At 37.5% G+C, this 17531-nt stretch overlaps 1 protein-coding gene across 5 annotated transcripts in view; it reads left to right on the top strand.

Moving 5' to 3' along the window:
* Positions 1-17531, top strand: part of STAU2 (staufen double-stranded RNA binding protein 2) — a 277794-nt gene that overhangs the window by 180732 nt on the left and 79531 nt on the right. For 2 of the 5 annotated variants that reach the window (XM_063451318.1, XM_063451317.1), the window contains exon 13: positions 1673-1786. The exons of 2 other annotated variants lie outside the window; for them this stretch is intronic. In XM_063451318.1, coding sequence (XP_063307388.1) covers positions 1673-1786 — 114 coding nt within the window. The remainder of the gene's footprint in view (positions 1-1672; positions 1787-17531) is intronic. One more of the 5 variants, XM_063451319.1, reaches the window with a different exon arrangement.

Below are 17531 nucleotides of genomic sequence, written 5' to 3'. Positions count from 1 at the left end.
TAATATGTTCTTATTATAAGCTATATTAATTTGTTTAATCTTTTATCCATAAGTGTACTCAAAGCTCATAAACTTGTAATTAACCAAATCAGCACCTCAATAATGCAAGGATAATACTCGGAATAGACACCAACTCAATTAGATGGCCCTTCAGTGAGCCCCCTCTCGGTTCTTAAGTTGGTTTTAGCTGGTTTGGCTCCCTCTGCACAAGAGATGCAGCAGCCCCAGAGGATCACTTTGGTGGACCTTGTCAGTGAGTTGTGGCTGATACCCCTATAGGCACAATGAGCAAATCTTTATTACCTTTTTACCTTGGGGAGACCCTAGGCAATTTAAAAAACAATTTAAAACGGAGCACAAATGAATACTGAGAAAAGACAGCAACTTGATTAGCTTGACATCAAGTGGTGGGTCCCTCTGCTCAGTTCATCTTGAGCCATACAAAGAGAACCTACACCATTTACATATCAGACTGATTCCACTCCAAAAGGCCTGTCTAAATCTGAAGTAATAGCCAGCTCCCATTGCACCAGAAATACAGCTACCCCAATTTACTGTTTCTCCATGGTGGGTCTTGTCAGTTAAGTGTGGCTGATACCAATCTAGGCACATTGTGCAAGGGGTCCATGTCTGGATTACCTTTTTATATGACATCCAAAAGATAAGTCTGCCTAGAGATTTTAAACCGCGCTGTAGTTGATGCATTAACCTACGGTGCTGTATTTCAAGTTTATCAATGTCTTAATATAGCCCAACTCTGCAGAATTTTAGAGCAACTAACATTCTGTTATTCACATCTTAAAAATGGACCACAATGGGCAAAACTAGATATATGCCATTACATTCTGGATGCACCGCGCATGGGCATCAGTCCCCAATGCTTTCATAACAGGAGCATTATATTGGCCATTGACGAGAGAGCCATATGGCAGTGCCAAGGGCGTCTCAGGGCGCTGGAGAAAAGTAAGTTAAAAAAAAAAAAAAAAAAATTCCCTTCAGGTTTTGACTGCAAACATGGGGGATGATGACTAAAACATATCATGCACTAGGCCACTGTAATGTTAGGAATACAGTTTCGTATTTCTAACGCTTTGTGTTCCTTTAATGTAGTTGTAGACAGGGTTAACGTATAACTTTGGAATGAATGCAGGTATTTGGTATTTAATCACTGGTCAGTTGTGGCTAAAATAAAAAATTCAGATTTAATTTCCAACCACGCAAGAATACTGTGACTAGATATTAGGAAGTATGATACCAGCAAAGAGTTTCCTAATTTGTTTGTTGGATTTCTATACTCACTGTGTTATTTACTAAATTGAGAATTGTCAAGCATTCAAAGTGAATTTCACATTTTGGGCAAGAATAGCTGAACTGGAACCATTTTCAATTCAGCTATTTTGGCCTTCGAGTTCAAATTCACTTCAGTAAACATTTTTGTCACGTAATCGTAAACCATTTTTATCACATTTGCTGCAATGACTATGGTAGGAATGAGGTATACAAATAAACTGAATTTTAATTACACCTTATAACATTTGGTACACTGCATGTTTGTACAATATTATTGCGTTTTGTGAAATATTTTAAACTCGATAATGAAGGTTCTTCAGAATAGTTCTAGCGCTCCTATAATATTGTAGTGATTTGTTTATTTGTTTGGCTTTTGCTACAGGTAAATTACTCTGATATACAAAATGGCAATGATTTCTTGACCTGCTTGACTTTGTCACCTATACAGATGACTTTCCAAGGCATTGGAAGCACAGTGGAAGCCAGCCATGATCAGGTATCAGTCATTTCTAATTATTTATTATAGTTAATAAACTAAGTGCCTGCAAGTCCAGCCATTGCATACACTTGTTTCTCTGGAATTCCAATGATGTGTTGGTTAATATATATTACAGTCATTGTGTTTAAGGTAAAAGCTGACCAGTGATGTAAGAGCCTAGGCTCATTTAAATTTTAGCAATACATGTCTCATTTTGCATTTAATATATTTACGATCTGCTAATATTTGCATGAAGTGCACTATGTATTGGTTGGCTTTGGTTGGTAGTATCAAGTAGAATAAGAATCCCGGGAGTCTCCAAATGAATCTGCTATTATCTACATTTCTCAATGTGTGATGCATCAATATTTACTTGTATATATAATTTTTATCAAACTGTTAAATGTTATATTCTGTGATTATCTGGTATTGGCTATGCAGATTTTAAAGGTGACTACAGACTTATTGTGGTCTATAGCACAGGGCCTGCAGACCTGTCTGTACGATACATAAGGTGTGCATTGATCAAGATAGACAAAGTGTCATTGGTTTTCCTCTTAAAGTATATTCACCAAAAGTTATATAGAATGAGTAAGAAGTGTAACACTGTATTAAGTCTGTCCTAAAAGCTTTCTGAAATACCCAAACTGAAATTCTAGCGCGGTCAACAGATATGCTTAAACAAGGTAGGACTACTTTGTCTTCTTGCTATATTCCCTCTGCCTGACGGAGCGTGAGAAAAGATGGAGCTACAGCAGTCGAGTCTTGCCATTTTCCCCCAGCCGTCATTAGAATGTAGGGATATAAAGGTATTGTTTGTGGAGGCTCCCAAGGTTTCATGGGTTTCTCCATAGATCTCACTGTTGCATGAGCAAGAGTAGAACACCGACATGGTGTAATAAATATGTATATGTAAAGGGTGATTGGGAGAAGTCCTTTTATACAATATCTTTCAATATCACCCCAAAATATTAATACACAGTGTGACGTTCTTTAAAAAAAGAAATATACATTTATTCTACTCACAATGCAAATAGCAGTACATAAGTAAAAACAAAAACAACTTAACAGATGGTACGACTTAACCATGTTCTAGAGAGAGAGGTCTTCAAAGTGCCTTTGTCCAGAAAGTCTAGAGAACAGAACATAGCCCTTTGTCTACAATTATTTTTTATAAACATGACTGTAATGATGTCAGAACTTTTAACTAAAACTCTGGGTCACTCCTCTTATTATACTATATACTCACATTCCAGACTTCTCATGCTACAGCATAGCAAATTACCATCTGTTCTTTTTAACTCAATAGACATCCATACCCAATATGACTAGTAACATAGAATATGTAATATTGTACACATGGGCTCCTGGCAGATTAGATAGTAGGAGCTGAAGAAGACTGGCTGGGTGAAGATGGTCGTGGGTGAGTCAGAAAGGTTCAGGTAAGTAAAACTCACCTTTTTCTGAACCCTACGGCCACCAAACTGCAAGTGGAACAGTCACCATTGGGGGTGTTTGCAAAATATGCAAAGGCCCCAGATTGAGATAGAGCCGCTTTAGGCAAACATCCGTAAATTATAAGTCAAGAAGATATCAGATAATGTTCATAAAAAAAAAGTCAAAACTAACTAGACTCAGTTCTGCTGTTTAGTACAACATGTGAAAATACATGCTTTGCTATGTTTGTGTTTTGTTTTTGTGTTTATATTGATGTAGAAGCAATTATTTTGTCCTTCTGAGAAAACTATGCATTAAGAGTTAAGATGGCACTTGTTCACTTATCGCCAAACCAATTTATATTCATATTGATGGACTTCATCTGTTTTCAGCAATGGGACTACACAACAGTAGCTCATGCAGATCCTTATGGCCATTGTTTGGGGACTTGTTCTGCCTTTATGATCAAGCCTTTTGTGACCCACTGACTATTCAGTATCCCCTTTCCTGACTCATATCCTCAACCGTTCTGCAAATCTAGAAATGTAACCATGTACACAGATCATTTTCACTTATGTCACCTAAATTTGCCTGCTATTTTGTGTTGATCTCTATAGATGCCTTTTTTTATTGTTAAAAAAAAAAGAGAGAGAGAGAAAAAAATTCTCACAAATAAAATTAAACTGTTAGTTTTGTATGTGTTGAACCGACACTGGTTTCCATTGCCATCTCTCAAATCTGTGGTCCTTCAAATATCTAATTAAGAGCCCAATGCTGATCTCTGCAATGCATGCATCTCGGAATTTGGCTTCCACCAGATGTTACTGAATTACAACTCCCATCATTCTTTGGCCTGCTGTTGCATGGTTGTAAGGCTGCTCTTAAGCTTGCTGTCGTTACACTACCAGGAAAATCCTTTCAAAGTACTAAATTTGTTATAAAATATTCTGTGTAAGCTTTTGTTTAATCTTTGTTGGTCATCCATTAAAATATAAACTAATGTCACCTCATAAATAATGTTTAATTATAACAGTGTGCAATATTGAACCGATAACACTGTGAGAATTGTCTTCCTGAATGTATAATAAGAGAATGCTTAAACTGTATCTCGTATATAGAGCCTGTATATTTTAGTGGGTAACAGCACGTCATTTATTGCAGCATACGGCTCGATGGTAAAAGTCACTTCAAACATAAACTTAAAAAAAGAAAACTGCATTAAAAGCTCAGTAAGCATTGTTTGTCAGGAGTAACGTTTGCGTGATGCCAATTAAGAAAGGACTAATATAGTCCCTCATGTAGAGGATTTAGCGTAGATTATCTTTTTGGATGAAAGTCTGGAAGTGTTTAGGGAAATGCAATGCACCATAACTATTAGTCCAGTGAAAGATGGTTTGTATGGTTTAATCATACACCATTGTCCTCATAAAACTGTGCCCTGCTAAATAATTATAGTTCTTTACTGCCTAGCAAACACAGAAAAATGTTTTATTAGTCATTATAGAATTGGTCTTTAAGAATGGAGCCGGCTTATTATTTTGAACCAAATCTAAATTCTTTATAGTGCTCAGATTCAGTGTATAACTAAATGAGTATCAAATTTATAATAAAGGCCAAGATTGTATATCCCTAAAGTGTTCTAATATGTTACCCTCTGGTTATTTTGGCAAAAAAAAGCTACTTTATTTATTTATTTTTGTTTGCATTTTCCGCCAATAAGTTTTTAGGAACTTTAACTTGGCCTCTATTGTTCTTATGCCTGTAGCATTTTCCTTAATTGTCTTTGTATAATTCCTTAACCCCTTAAGGACCAAACTTCTGGAATAAAAGGGAATCATGACGTGTCTCACACGTCATGTGTCCTTAAGGGGTTAAAGGAATAGGCAGCCCAAACATTTTTGTTTAATTGGAAAATGTTTTGCATCCCGTCCAATCAATAGAATGGTGCCTTAAATTGCCATGTGTGTTGATATAGTACTATTAATGACCTATACAGGCGCTATTTCTTTCCTTGATCAGGCCGAATAGGTTTATTTTTATTAACGGTGTAGATTTACTTTTAACCCTTTCATTTCCCGGGCTCATGCATGTATGCTTGCATATCCAATGTGTATGGAGGACCTCTTTCCCAGTCGACCAGGTTCATTGTTAGACTGTCTGTAACACTCAAGGGGAATCAGACAAAGACATTACACGTTAAACATCCCTTGAATCCTTTTTTCAAATACTTATGAGGTCATATAGGTTAATCCCACTTCAGAGTTTGAGTGTTTTCTTTCTCTGTATTAGATAACAAAACAGCAAAAAGTGAGTCTGCGATAGTTCTAGGATTCTGCCCAGCGACTTCTGAAATGTAAAACTTAAGTATATTAAAATTGTAGGCCATGATAGCCAAACTGGTAACATTTTCAGATTCCGTTTTTTTTTAGCTTAAAATTGAACGTTTGCGTAAAAATCCTATTGAGTCACACTTTTGAGAGTCTCCAAAATGTCTCTGCTACCTGCTTTGAAAGAACAGTCTAAGCAACAAAATTACTTCATTATAGATGGGATTAGGAGGCATATAGATGCTGCCTCTGTAGTCTTGCTGTTGTAAACGGTGTGGTTTCTGAGAAAAGGTACTATTTACATTTTTGAATTTCCATGTGTACAAGATGCTGTGAGACAGACCGCCTCTAGGGACTTCAGATAGAAGTAGATTTAATTGTTCGATCAGCCTGCACGGTGTACGGACACCAGGCTCTGTGTGCATCAAGTGCTTCTATTGTGCATGTAATCAATGCTTCTCTCTGAGAAGCATCTGGTCGGACAAAAGTTATCACAATTGATGACTACACCATATAAACATTTCACTACGATGCTTGCCCTTTCTGTGGTCGGGCTCATTCCTTTTGTAGGTGAGCCTTCCTGTTTTGGGCACGTCCAGTGAATCAATTTGCATTACTGGCCCACCTTCCACCGTCCTGATCAGATACCTCCCAAATTTTGGAGTTATGTGGCGCTATACTACTCAGTATCTAGTACATCTATCACCATGCCATATGAAAGGTGAGGTTCTTGTATGATCATCCGTAACTAACTGATCAGTTTCATAAGTTCTGAAATGATCCGTTTTCCTTTGCATCTTTCTTTCCATACTGTTGGTAATGGTGTTGTATTACGGACGATATGAACCTATTATAGTGAAGAGACTTGGCAAGTAAATGTCTCCAACGTGTTTAACCTGCTATTTAGGATGTGTTATATGAAATACAAAATAATTTGCTCAGTTATAGACTGTGAAGCAAAGCCAATGCCATATGCCCTTATATATCGGCTGCATTAAACTTCTTTGAATATTTGGAAAATGCATTATTCAGTTATGTCTTTTTATAACTTTTTTTTTTTTTTTTTTATCCACATCCTTGTTTAGAACATTTTAAAACTTAATAACCATAAAAAGGTAAATTGGCACTTTGCTTTTCCCATGACATAGTTTGTAATGTCAGCCAGTACATTACATTTTGTTTGCTATTTTAAGAATTCTAGACATTTAACTTGTCTGATTCATTTTCTCTATTCATCTTATTCCATTTTTCTGTTGGCTTTGTTGTGTATTTTGTTGGCTGTTGTGTATTTTGTTAAAAACCAGATAACTAATTCTGCAATTTACACAACTATGCAACCATCTGTATATCTGGGGAGCTATTTATCAAGATTGTTACATTATTTGCCAATTATACAAGTGTCTTAAAAATACACAATCACACTTGATTATTATACGTAAGCTTTAAATATAGTATTTAAACATGTAAGAGAAACAATAACATTTTGGGAGATTATTTAAATAAACAATCTCATTAAGAACATTTGATTACAAAAAAAGAATGTATATCCCATTCATACATTTTAGGCATGTTGATTTATTTATGCATATTTGTATCTCTTAAATGTGTTTTAAAGAATGCATAACTTCCAACTGTCCCAATTTATGAGGCACAGTCCGCCTTTGGGAACTATGTACCCTGTCCATATTTTCCTACTCTGGTATCCCTTTTTTCCAGGAGCTCAGAATGTTTGTTGTGACAATAACTGCTTCAAACAAACAGCAAGAAAGCAAAGTCAGACATATTTTAAACTACAGTAAATGTAATTAAAAATAAGTTTAAGAAAAAAAAAATGTTGTGCTATATAATCTGCCATCATAAAGTAAGTTCATAAACTCCAAAATATACCAACCCCTGGCCTTACTGCCAGCAACACATTTCACTATCTGAAGAATTTTTCTTTTTGGCATTTTAGTTCCTTTCACTACAGCTTTTTGTTTGTGGGGTTGTTTTTGTTGTTTTTTTAACTTTTTTTCCTTCACAAAAATATCCTGTGTTCTTTCTCTGTATTAAAAATTGAGTAATTTAAAAATATCCTGGGTTTATCCCGAAAAAAAGGTTAATGTAACCCACTTGTAGTAAACTTATATTATTTGATCTATCTGTATTCTTGCAGTGCAATTGATGATTTTTACATCATGTAAGTTTACGGTATAATGCTCCTTAATAAATTGTTCCGAATTTTATTCAATTTTACAAAACGTGAAACATCATTCTGAGCTTTTATCCATATTGGAAAATGTATTCGCAAGTAAAACAAAACAAAAAATGAACTCCACAAATTATTTAACTATAACCCTTGCACAGAACCTCCTCCATTTCCAGCACTATATCTTTATTCTGTGTATTTTTCAAGTTATCTTCACATATTTGCAGTCTTTATGTGGGTGGTAAATTAGGGATGGAACTACACTGTGTACCACTGAGATGGTACTATTTGCTCTTTCATTTGTCTTTCAGCATTCAAACATTTCCCTAAGTATTGACCTTTATATTTTAGACACAATAATCAGTAAAAATTAATTTGAGCTTGCTCTGAAGTTCAGATTATACAGTCACTTTTTTGTGAAGAAACATCCAAACATTTACACATTTCTTTATAATTTGACTAAATGGTGCTGCACGTCCCGTGAAGCCTCGTCTTTTCCAATTTCTCTCCTTTAGCTAGTTCTCCACAAGTTGCTTGTTGATGTAAAACGATACTGTGATTTCTTCCGTGACTTTCTGTATGTGGCATCTCATTTAACCCTCTCCTTCAGCTTCTCTGGAACTTGTATCTCCAAACAGCAAAAGAAATGGAGTTCTGCGCATGCAGTTAGTTTGTTCACACCCAGGTTCTTCTACAGTTTGAAGACACAATTCAAACAAACGTTTCGGGCACAAGCCCTTTTTCAATGCTAATGTCCTAAAGTATACATGCAACAAAAGCAGTATATAAACAGGTAAAAAGTGCTTACATCACCCCCCAGTAATCATACACAGAATGAGAGCAGCTGTAGGGTTGATCCCATACTTCCCGGCACCTCCAGTGACTTCCGGGTTCGGCAGGCACTTGTGTGATGACGTCCGACGTCACGCACATCGCATGTGACATCAGCACATTCCGTTGCTAGGAAACGGAACAACAAACAGGGATACATCATTATACCAATGCAGAGGCCGGTTTAACCCCTTAAGGACCAAACTTCTGGAATAAAAGGGAATCATGACATGTCACACATGGCATGTGTCCTTAAGGGGTTAAAGCAGCAAAATCATACACAAAGCTAGCGAAAATCCTAAAATCTATATCAATTTCTTAAACATCTTTTTATGTACATGTTTATATGTATATAATGCTCAAATAAGAGCAAAACTCAATGCATCTATGAGTATATTAGAAAGAGGAACTCAGATGTTGCAAAACAGCCACCCAACAGATTAAAACATTTAAATGAAGTGAAGAAGTAAACCTAAATCCCAATACAGGAGAAGAATAGACAAATAAAGTATTCAAAAAGTCAGACACTTTCTTTAGTTGGAGAATGTGTACAGCATGCAGTGAAAGATGGAATTCTACAAAGAGATGAATGGAGAGACTTGACTAGAAAAATAGTAGGAAGGAATCATACATATTCATATACATACCCAAATCCAGGAGATCTCCCAAAGCGGGCACATGTGGGATGCACCTACAGGAACCACTCAAGCTTCTCATTGAGACCATGAGAAGACAGTGTCCAGGAGGTGCTTCAAGTGTACTTCTTTATGGAGAGGCATCTTTTACCTATTACCTTCTCTAATGAGTGGGGGTACCCTTTCAAGTACCTGGTAACGTAGCTGCGAGGCATTATGCCTCCTTTCTCTAAAATGTAATGCGACTGGCGCGTCAGAGGTCATGCTACGAATTGTGGTCTTATGCTGAGACTCCCGGTCTTTTAGGGCACGTTTTGTTTTACCTATGTAACCCAGACTGCACAGGCACTTGAGTAGGTACACTACAAAGTCTGTCTGGCATGTAAAGAACCCTTTAAGCTCAATCTGTTGGCCCATCCTTGGGTGGGTGCAGAATTCACCCTTAATCACCCCACTGCAATGATTGCAGCTTAGGCGGGGGTAGGTACCATGTACAGGCTTAGAAAGAAAAGTCTGTTTCTTGTTAGGTGTGGAGTCTGCCCTGACTACAATGTCTCTTATAGATCGCCCCCATTTGTTGGCAAATAATGGGGTATTTTTGAAAAGGTGTCCTATATGTTTGTCAGATTGCAATATGAACCAGTTTGTATCTACAATTTTTTGTATTTGAGGTGTAAATGTTGTGGAAAGTACCTCGCAGTTCATATCCAGAGCCTTACGTTTAGCTTTTCGGAACAGGCGAGTATTATAGCCCTTGTCCAGAAATTTTTGGGAGAAATCTGTCAAACGCTCGTTGACTATGCTGTTGTCACCAACGATGCTGCAAACTCTCAGGAACTGGCTGTATGGAATAGAGCAGATCTGTTTAGGAGAATGTTCACATGTAGCATGCTGTTGGAATCTGTAGGCTTAGAGTATAAGCCAGTCTGTAGGTATCCATTCTGTTTACTGACTTGTGCATCCAAGAAATTAACAGTCAGTACTGATGATGCTGGTAATCTGGATGTCCCTATGGAACTGACTTAGGGTCAAGAGAAAAGAATCAAGTTCTGCCCAGGTTCCGTGACACAGCATAAAGCAATCGTCTTTGTACCTTAGCCATTTAGTGGCATGAAAACTAAACAGCTCATGCTGGTATACAAAAAACGCTCCTCAAAATCTGTCATGAGGCCATATTCGCCCCCATCGCAGATCCTTTGGCTTGTTCATAGAAAATTGTTGGATATCTAAAAATATTTCTCAAAACAATCTCTAGCAGGGTAGTTAAAAATGTGCACAATCATTCATCTACCAGAACACTAGACAATTTTCCCTGTATTATCCTCAAGCCTTCATTGTGGGGTATGGCCATATAGAGGCTAGAAACATCTAATGTCACAAGTAAATCTGCAGGTTTACCTTCTAATTGTCTGATTTTTACAAGGAAATCGTTTGTGTCTTGAATGTATGATTTGCCCGAGGTCACCAAAGGCTGTAGAAACTGGTCTACAAAAATGGCAAGGGGCTGGAACATAGAATCTGTTCCATCCACGATAGGACGACCAGGTGGATGAAGGGTGTCTTTATGGACCTTGGGCAAGGTGTAAAACACAGGTGTTCTTGGAAACGTATTGATAAGAAAAGCAAACTTGGAACTGGTAATTATCTCATCTTTATGAACCTGCTCCACTACACTTTGGATAATTTTAGTCACATGGGCGGTAGGGTAATTCTTTAGAATATTATAATTATTTCTGTCCATCAACTTGTATCTTCGTTATCATGAAATCGTAAAATACATGACACATCTTCCATTGATATCCATGTATTACACATAACATGAGCTTGTGGTACAGTCACATACATTACACAGTTGACATTACATAGGTATGCATTGTGTGCATCAAATAATTTACATTGTGTGTGTTTCTGTGAGTTCATGAGTGTTGAGAGTAGGCCATGTTCAGGACCGGACTGGCCCACCAGGATACCGGGGAATTTCACGGTGGACTTGGGGCCGGCAGTGCAGCACCTGAAATATTTTTTTTTCCTCCTGTTTGGGGGCTGGGGCAGACAATTACCGAGGTGGCTGCTAGAGGCTGGTACACAGATAGAGGTGACAGCCAGCTGCATCAGGGAGGAGTGAGAGTCTCTCACACATCGCCAGCTTCTCTGCATGGCCATGGTAGAATCCAGCCCCGCACTGGAGCTCCGCCCCCCAGCCTCAGCCTGTTGAACTTTCACACAGGAAGAGGAAGTACAGGAAGCACCTCTTGAAGGATCCACACTGCCAGTGACAGGCAATTGTATGATTGATACTTAGAGAGAGAGAGAGAGTGTGTGTGTGTGCTTGTGTGTATCGGTGAGCTTGTAGTGTGCTTGTGTGTATCGGTGAGCTTGTAGTGTGCTTGTGTGTATCGGTGAGCTTGTAGTGTGCTTGTGTGTATCAGTGAGCTTGTAGTGTGCTTGTGTGTATCAGTGAGCTTGTAGTGTGCTTGTGTGTATCAATGAGCTTGTAGTGTGCTTGTGTGTGTATCCGTTAGCTTGTAGTAAGCTTGTGTATGTCAGTGAGTAAGTAAGTTTGACTGTTGTGAGCGTGTGTATGGGGCAGGGAGGGAGCTTGTGTGTGTTGGTGTGCTTGTCTGTAGTGAGCTTGTGTGTGTCAGTAAACTTGCCTGTAGTAAGCTTGTGTGGGTCAGAGAGCTTCAGTGTGTCAGTGAGCTTGTGTAAGTCAGAGCACTTCTGTGTTTGTCACAAGCGAGCTTGTATCAGTCGTGAGCTTGTCTGTAGTTAGATTGTGTTTGTCACTGAGTTTGTCAGTAGTGTGCTTGAGTGAATGTCAGTGAACTTGTGTGCAGCAGTGGAGTATTTCCCTGCTTAAAGAATTGTCCCCAAGCCGAGCCAATCACAATGGACGGGGGGTGGCCTGGAGGGTGGGTGATGGATTGTCTGGAGCGAGGGGCTGCAGGTAAGACGAAATTCTTCCAAAGCACATACATATAAAAAATACAAGCATACTATGTGACACAATGAATTAGAGGGCTGTAATTATTTTTTTCCAGGGCTGCTTTCTGTTCCCAGTCCAGCCCTGGCTATGTTGCACTGACTGGCACCAAGCAAAAAACCATATGCAACTTTTGACGGTGTCCCTTTAAATATGGTGTCATTACTGTAAGACCACTTCCAATTTCATTTCCCAATACATACATAATCAAAGAGATGGATTTAATTGATCACAAAGTAAAAAATCAGAAATACTAGAATATTTGTGTTGATTTAAAAATACATTACTTTATTTACCGTATATACTCGAGTATAAGCCGACCCGAATATAAGCCGAGGCCCCTAATTTTACCCCAAAAAACTGGGAAAACCTATTGACTCGAGTATAAGACTAGGGTGGGAAATGCAGCGGCTACTGGTAAATTTCTAAATAAAATTAGATCCTAAAAAAATATATGAATTGAATATTTATTTACAGTGTGTGTATATGAGTGCAGCGTGTGTATATGAGTGCAGCGTGTGTGTAGTAGTGCAGTGTGTGTAGTAGTGCAGTGTGTATGAGTGCAGTGTGTATGAGTGCAGTGTGTATGAATGCAGTGTGTGTATGAATGCAGTGTGTGTATGAATGCAGTGTGTGTATGAATGCAGTGTGTGTATGAATGCAGTGTGTATGAGTGCAGTGTGTATGAGTGCAGTGTGTGTATGAGTGCAGTGTGTGTATGAGTGCAGTGTGTATGAGTGCAGTGTGTATGAGTGCAGTGTGTATGAGTGCAGTGTGTATGAGTGCAGTGTGTGTATGAGTGCAGTGTGTGTATGAGTGCAGTGTGTATGAATGCAGTGTGTGTATGAATGCAGTGTGTATGAGTGCAGTGTGTGTATGAATGCAGTGTGTATGAGTGCAGTGTGTATGAGTGCAGTGTGTATGAGTGCAGTGTGTATGAGTGCAGTGTGTATGAGTGCAGTGTGTATGAGTGCAGTGTGTATGAATGCAGTGTGTATGAATGCAGTGTGTGTATGAATGCAGTGTGTGTATGAATGCAGTGTGTGTATGAATGCAGTGTGTGTATGAATGCAGTGTGTGTGTGTGTGTTGAAGAGCCTTGGTGGGGGGTGGGCAATTTTATTATTTTTTTAAAAAATATATTTTAATTTTTTTTATTTATTATTTCTTATTATTTAATTTAATTAACTTTTTTATTTTATTATTATTCGTTTTTTTTTTCGTCACCCCTCCCTGCTTGATTCATGGCAGGGAGGGGGCTCCTTCCCTGGTGGTCCAGCATTGGCAGTTCAGTGGGGGGAGAAGGGGGCTGTCAGAGCTGTACTTACCTTTCCTGCAGCTCTTATCAGCTCTCTTCTCCTCCTCTGCGCCGTCCGTGCAGCTCTTCTGTCAGCTCCCAGTGTAAATCTCGCGAGAGCCGCGGCTCTCGCGAGATTTACACTGGGAGCTGACCGAGGTGCTGAACGGACGGCACAGAGGAGAAGGGAGCTGACAGGAGCTGCAAGAAAGGTAAGTACAGCTCTGCCAGCCCCAGTCTGTATTATGGCAATGCAAATTGCCATAATACAGACTATTGACTCGAGTATAAGCCGAGTTGGGGTTTTTCAGCACAAAAAATGTGCTGAAAAACTCGGCTTATACTCGAGTATATACGGTAATTAAATATTGGATCATTTGGGACAACACCTACGGTAACCATGCATATATAATTTTGTCCTCTTACAAATACACAGACTAGTATTGTTGTTGAATAAATTATAAACCTCATTAAGAGGTTTGTTTTTGTTGCTTGCATAATACCGGATTTATTTTTCAATGTGCGGCCTCATTAAGTTTGATTGTGCTCTTTTGTATGGGACCTTGGAAGCGTTAAATGAGTTGTTTACATTTCACATTCTACACACAGGAATCCTTTAGACACAATGTTCACAGCCTAGTGACACTTCATTTTACTTATAATCCATCCCAATCAGCGTAGAGAGACTAAAATAATGTGTCAAGCTATCTTCAAATAGATATTACTTTGATATTACATAGTTAATTAGTTGACAAAAGACTCAAAGCCTTCCCACCCTCCAAGATTTTTTTTTTACCCATTCTAAAATTGTCCCAAAAGAGTAAAAAATATATACTTCCGGACTCCCAAAGCAATTATGACTTTAGCTTAACTCAAACACCTTGTTAGAATGCCAGCTGTATTTGGCACATTGATTTGACCATCACATTGAGCCACCAGGTGATGATGATATTAAGTGGACATTTATTTCCAGGGTCATTTCATGATATATTATATAGCTTTTGTCTGAGCAATTTGCCGTTTTGATTTATTTATCCATTTTTCTTTTTAATGTTACTCTATAATATTCTAGAAATAATCTACTAGGACTGCTAGAACATTGGGCTGGAAGATTGAGTAATTTACAAACCCTTATACCGTAAGTGACCATACCATGTAGTTTGTCACAGACAGGCCAATCATCAGCTATTTAAACAGATAGCATATGGTAAAGGAGTATTCTGTGTTAAAGATAATACTGGAAAGCTAATTGAGGGTTTCAGCACAGTCAAACCAAATATTCACCCAAGGATTCCGCTTTCCCCTTCATGGCAAATTTAACAAAAACAAAAAAATTGCTGCCTGAGTTACTTTTTTATATATATAGAAATTGCTGCCTGAGTTACTTTTTATATATTTATATATATATATATATATATATATATATATATATATATATATATAAAAAGTAACTCAGGCAGCAATTTTTTGTTTTTGTTAAATTTGCCATGAAGGGGAAAGCGGAATCCTTGGGTACGAATTTTACACTCCCCAAAACTCACATTTGTTTGTGAGTCGAACAAGTTATCACTATAATTTAAAAACCATGTTTGTAATATAATAAAGTTTATGAAGGTTACAGATTGCTTCAACAGTACAAGGACCACCTATAGAGTCAGATTAGCAAAAAAAAAAAGACAGGTATCCATTCTCGGCATAAAATCACAACTTTTTTACAAGTTCATTATTTTGCAATGCATATCACAGTATTGGGATACAGTCTACCAGCAGTATACAAGAATACCATCCTATTCGTGGAATTAAAATTTACAGTATAGTTAATTTGTGCAAGCAAGTTAATTTTTGCCGTCTTAAAGTATTACTAGGAGGATGATTACTCCTACAGCCCACTGTAGTGGTAATGCTGTTAGGAGTATCCTGAAGCTCTTCCCTTGTAAGCCAGCAAACGTTTTTTTCAATAGTTTGCATGGGTCCTGCTTGGCTGAGCCTACTTTTACGCCAGCTGAATGACATCCAACTTCTGGGATATCCCAGTTATGAGTTATCATTCATTGGCTGAGAGTGTCACCTGAGTTCTCTTAGCCATTGCGGCTAAATTCTCAGAATAGACAATAGCCAGTCTGGAACTCTCATTCCAGGTTACTAATGGTGTTGTTAGAGGTAGTGCTACAACACCAATATTAAATTTCTATGTGCAGCATTTCATACTAAATTGCTGCGCCTACAGGATCTTTTCACTATGATCACTTTAAAACAATGAGATGGTTATGATGCTTTGAGTATATCCTTATATTTATATTAGATTAAAAATGATCCTGTTGGGTCTGCTTTTGTTTTTCATCATTCTTTACTTGCAAGTATTTCATATGGCAACAATTACACTTTTGTCAGGTGTGGAGCATTTGCAATTTGCAATGTACACAAGAAGCAAATGACATATCTTTTTGTACAGTTATCAAATAGTCGAGAACATTAAACTTGGGTTCAACCAACATCGATGCCAGTTCTCATAGCCAAGGTTTAACATCATAACCAAGTTGGGTTTCCTTCCCGGTAAAAATTAAGTTTGTGTTAAGGAAAATAAAATAAAATTGCGCTGTTTTTAGGTAAGGGGGATGTCTTGGGTTGTAGTCGTAGTTGTAGTCATTGCAGTTAGTCTTCTTAATGTAAAGTTATGTTATTTATTCAAGATCATTTATCTTAATCTGAGTCTTGGTTCTGCTTTTGGAAGCCTATTTTGTGTTATCTGGGGGGTAAAGGGAGAGAGAATGTTTTGAGGTTTCAGTAAAATTATTACAAGGTTGGGGGGAGAGAGTTGGATGCCCAACGAACCACCTCGGGAAGGGAGATGGTGGAAGAAGAGAGTAAAAGAAGTGTTACACAGGAACGTGGGGGAGGAGTAGAAAGTCAAGAAGGTGTTGTCTAGTGCCCTTGGCTTCTGTACCTTTTTTTGGAAGTTTTGAGGATCAATATGTTTGTAATATTGTGTTTACCATGGGAAAGATGTGTCTCCATCAAACAAAGGTTCTCATATTTTGTGAAATATTAGGCCTAGGTTAGCCTATCCATGTCGGTTATATGTTATTTTTGTAACTATTGTGGAGAGAGAAGGAATTTTTAAAGTTGCCCATACTTTATATAGATTTATTCTTGCCACTAATTTTTTTCCAACCCTAGTAAATTATAAGGTCTCTTTTTAACAGTTGTTTTAGGCGTTCTATGACATTAAAAATTACATAAAAGTTTGTACTTCCACAATCAGAATTATTTTAATCAAGCATATTTTGCAAAAGCACTGGTGTAAATAGTATACCTGTAATTATATAACAAGTCATTTAAATGCTGTTTTATATTTAAGGTATTACATTTGTGTGTTCTTAGGTATAAAAGTCAGGAAGGTAATGTTTTCTTTGTAACTCCAAAGGATTCTAAGAAACTTGCTGGTGAAATTTGAGCCATAATGCTTTGTTAGCTCTGTTCTTCGAAACTTCATTTAGATGGTAAAGCTGGCTTTATTTATGTTGCAGATAAACCAGAGAACGCTAGCATTATTATTAGTTCTAGGGAGACAGATACGTCCACTTCACTTTTATGTCAGCCAGCAGTGCGGAAGATTTTTTGACATAACGTCTCGTCAAATTGAACCAAATTTGCTTTGTAGAAAGTCACGAAGCCCCGCAGCATTTGGAAGTAATTAAATTTTTTAAGAATGTTTTTTAATAAAACTACATAAGGTTTTTGTAAAGTCTGAGTGGCAATGAATGTTTTACAAGGTTGTATTTTGATTTTAAGCCATTTAAATATCGTTGGCATTAACGTGGAAAGATATGTTTTAAGCACCTGTTGCATTTTATTGAGGTATTAAACAAAGTCAGTTGCAATAGATGAATTTCATAACATAGTTTCAGTACATTTATTTATATAATTTATGTATTTTTATGCGTGTGCCTTAAAAACAAATAAGGTAAATTGATCTGATCTGATCTGAGCATTATTTGATGCAGGGGAGTCGTGGCTATTTTTTATTTTTTTTCCTCCTTTCCTTCTCAGTATTTAAGGGATTTTG

This window comes from Pelobates fuscus, chromosome 4, assembly GCF_036172605.1.
Source record: "Pelobates fuscus isolate aPelFus1 chromosome 4, aPelFus1.pri, whole genome shotgun sequence".
In the NCBI taxonomy this organism is placed as follows: Eukaryota; Metazoa; Chordata; class Amphibia; order Anura; family Pelobatidae; genus Pelobates; species Pelobates fuscus.
This window is presented reverse-complemented; position numbering and strand designations above follow the sequence as displayed.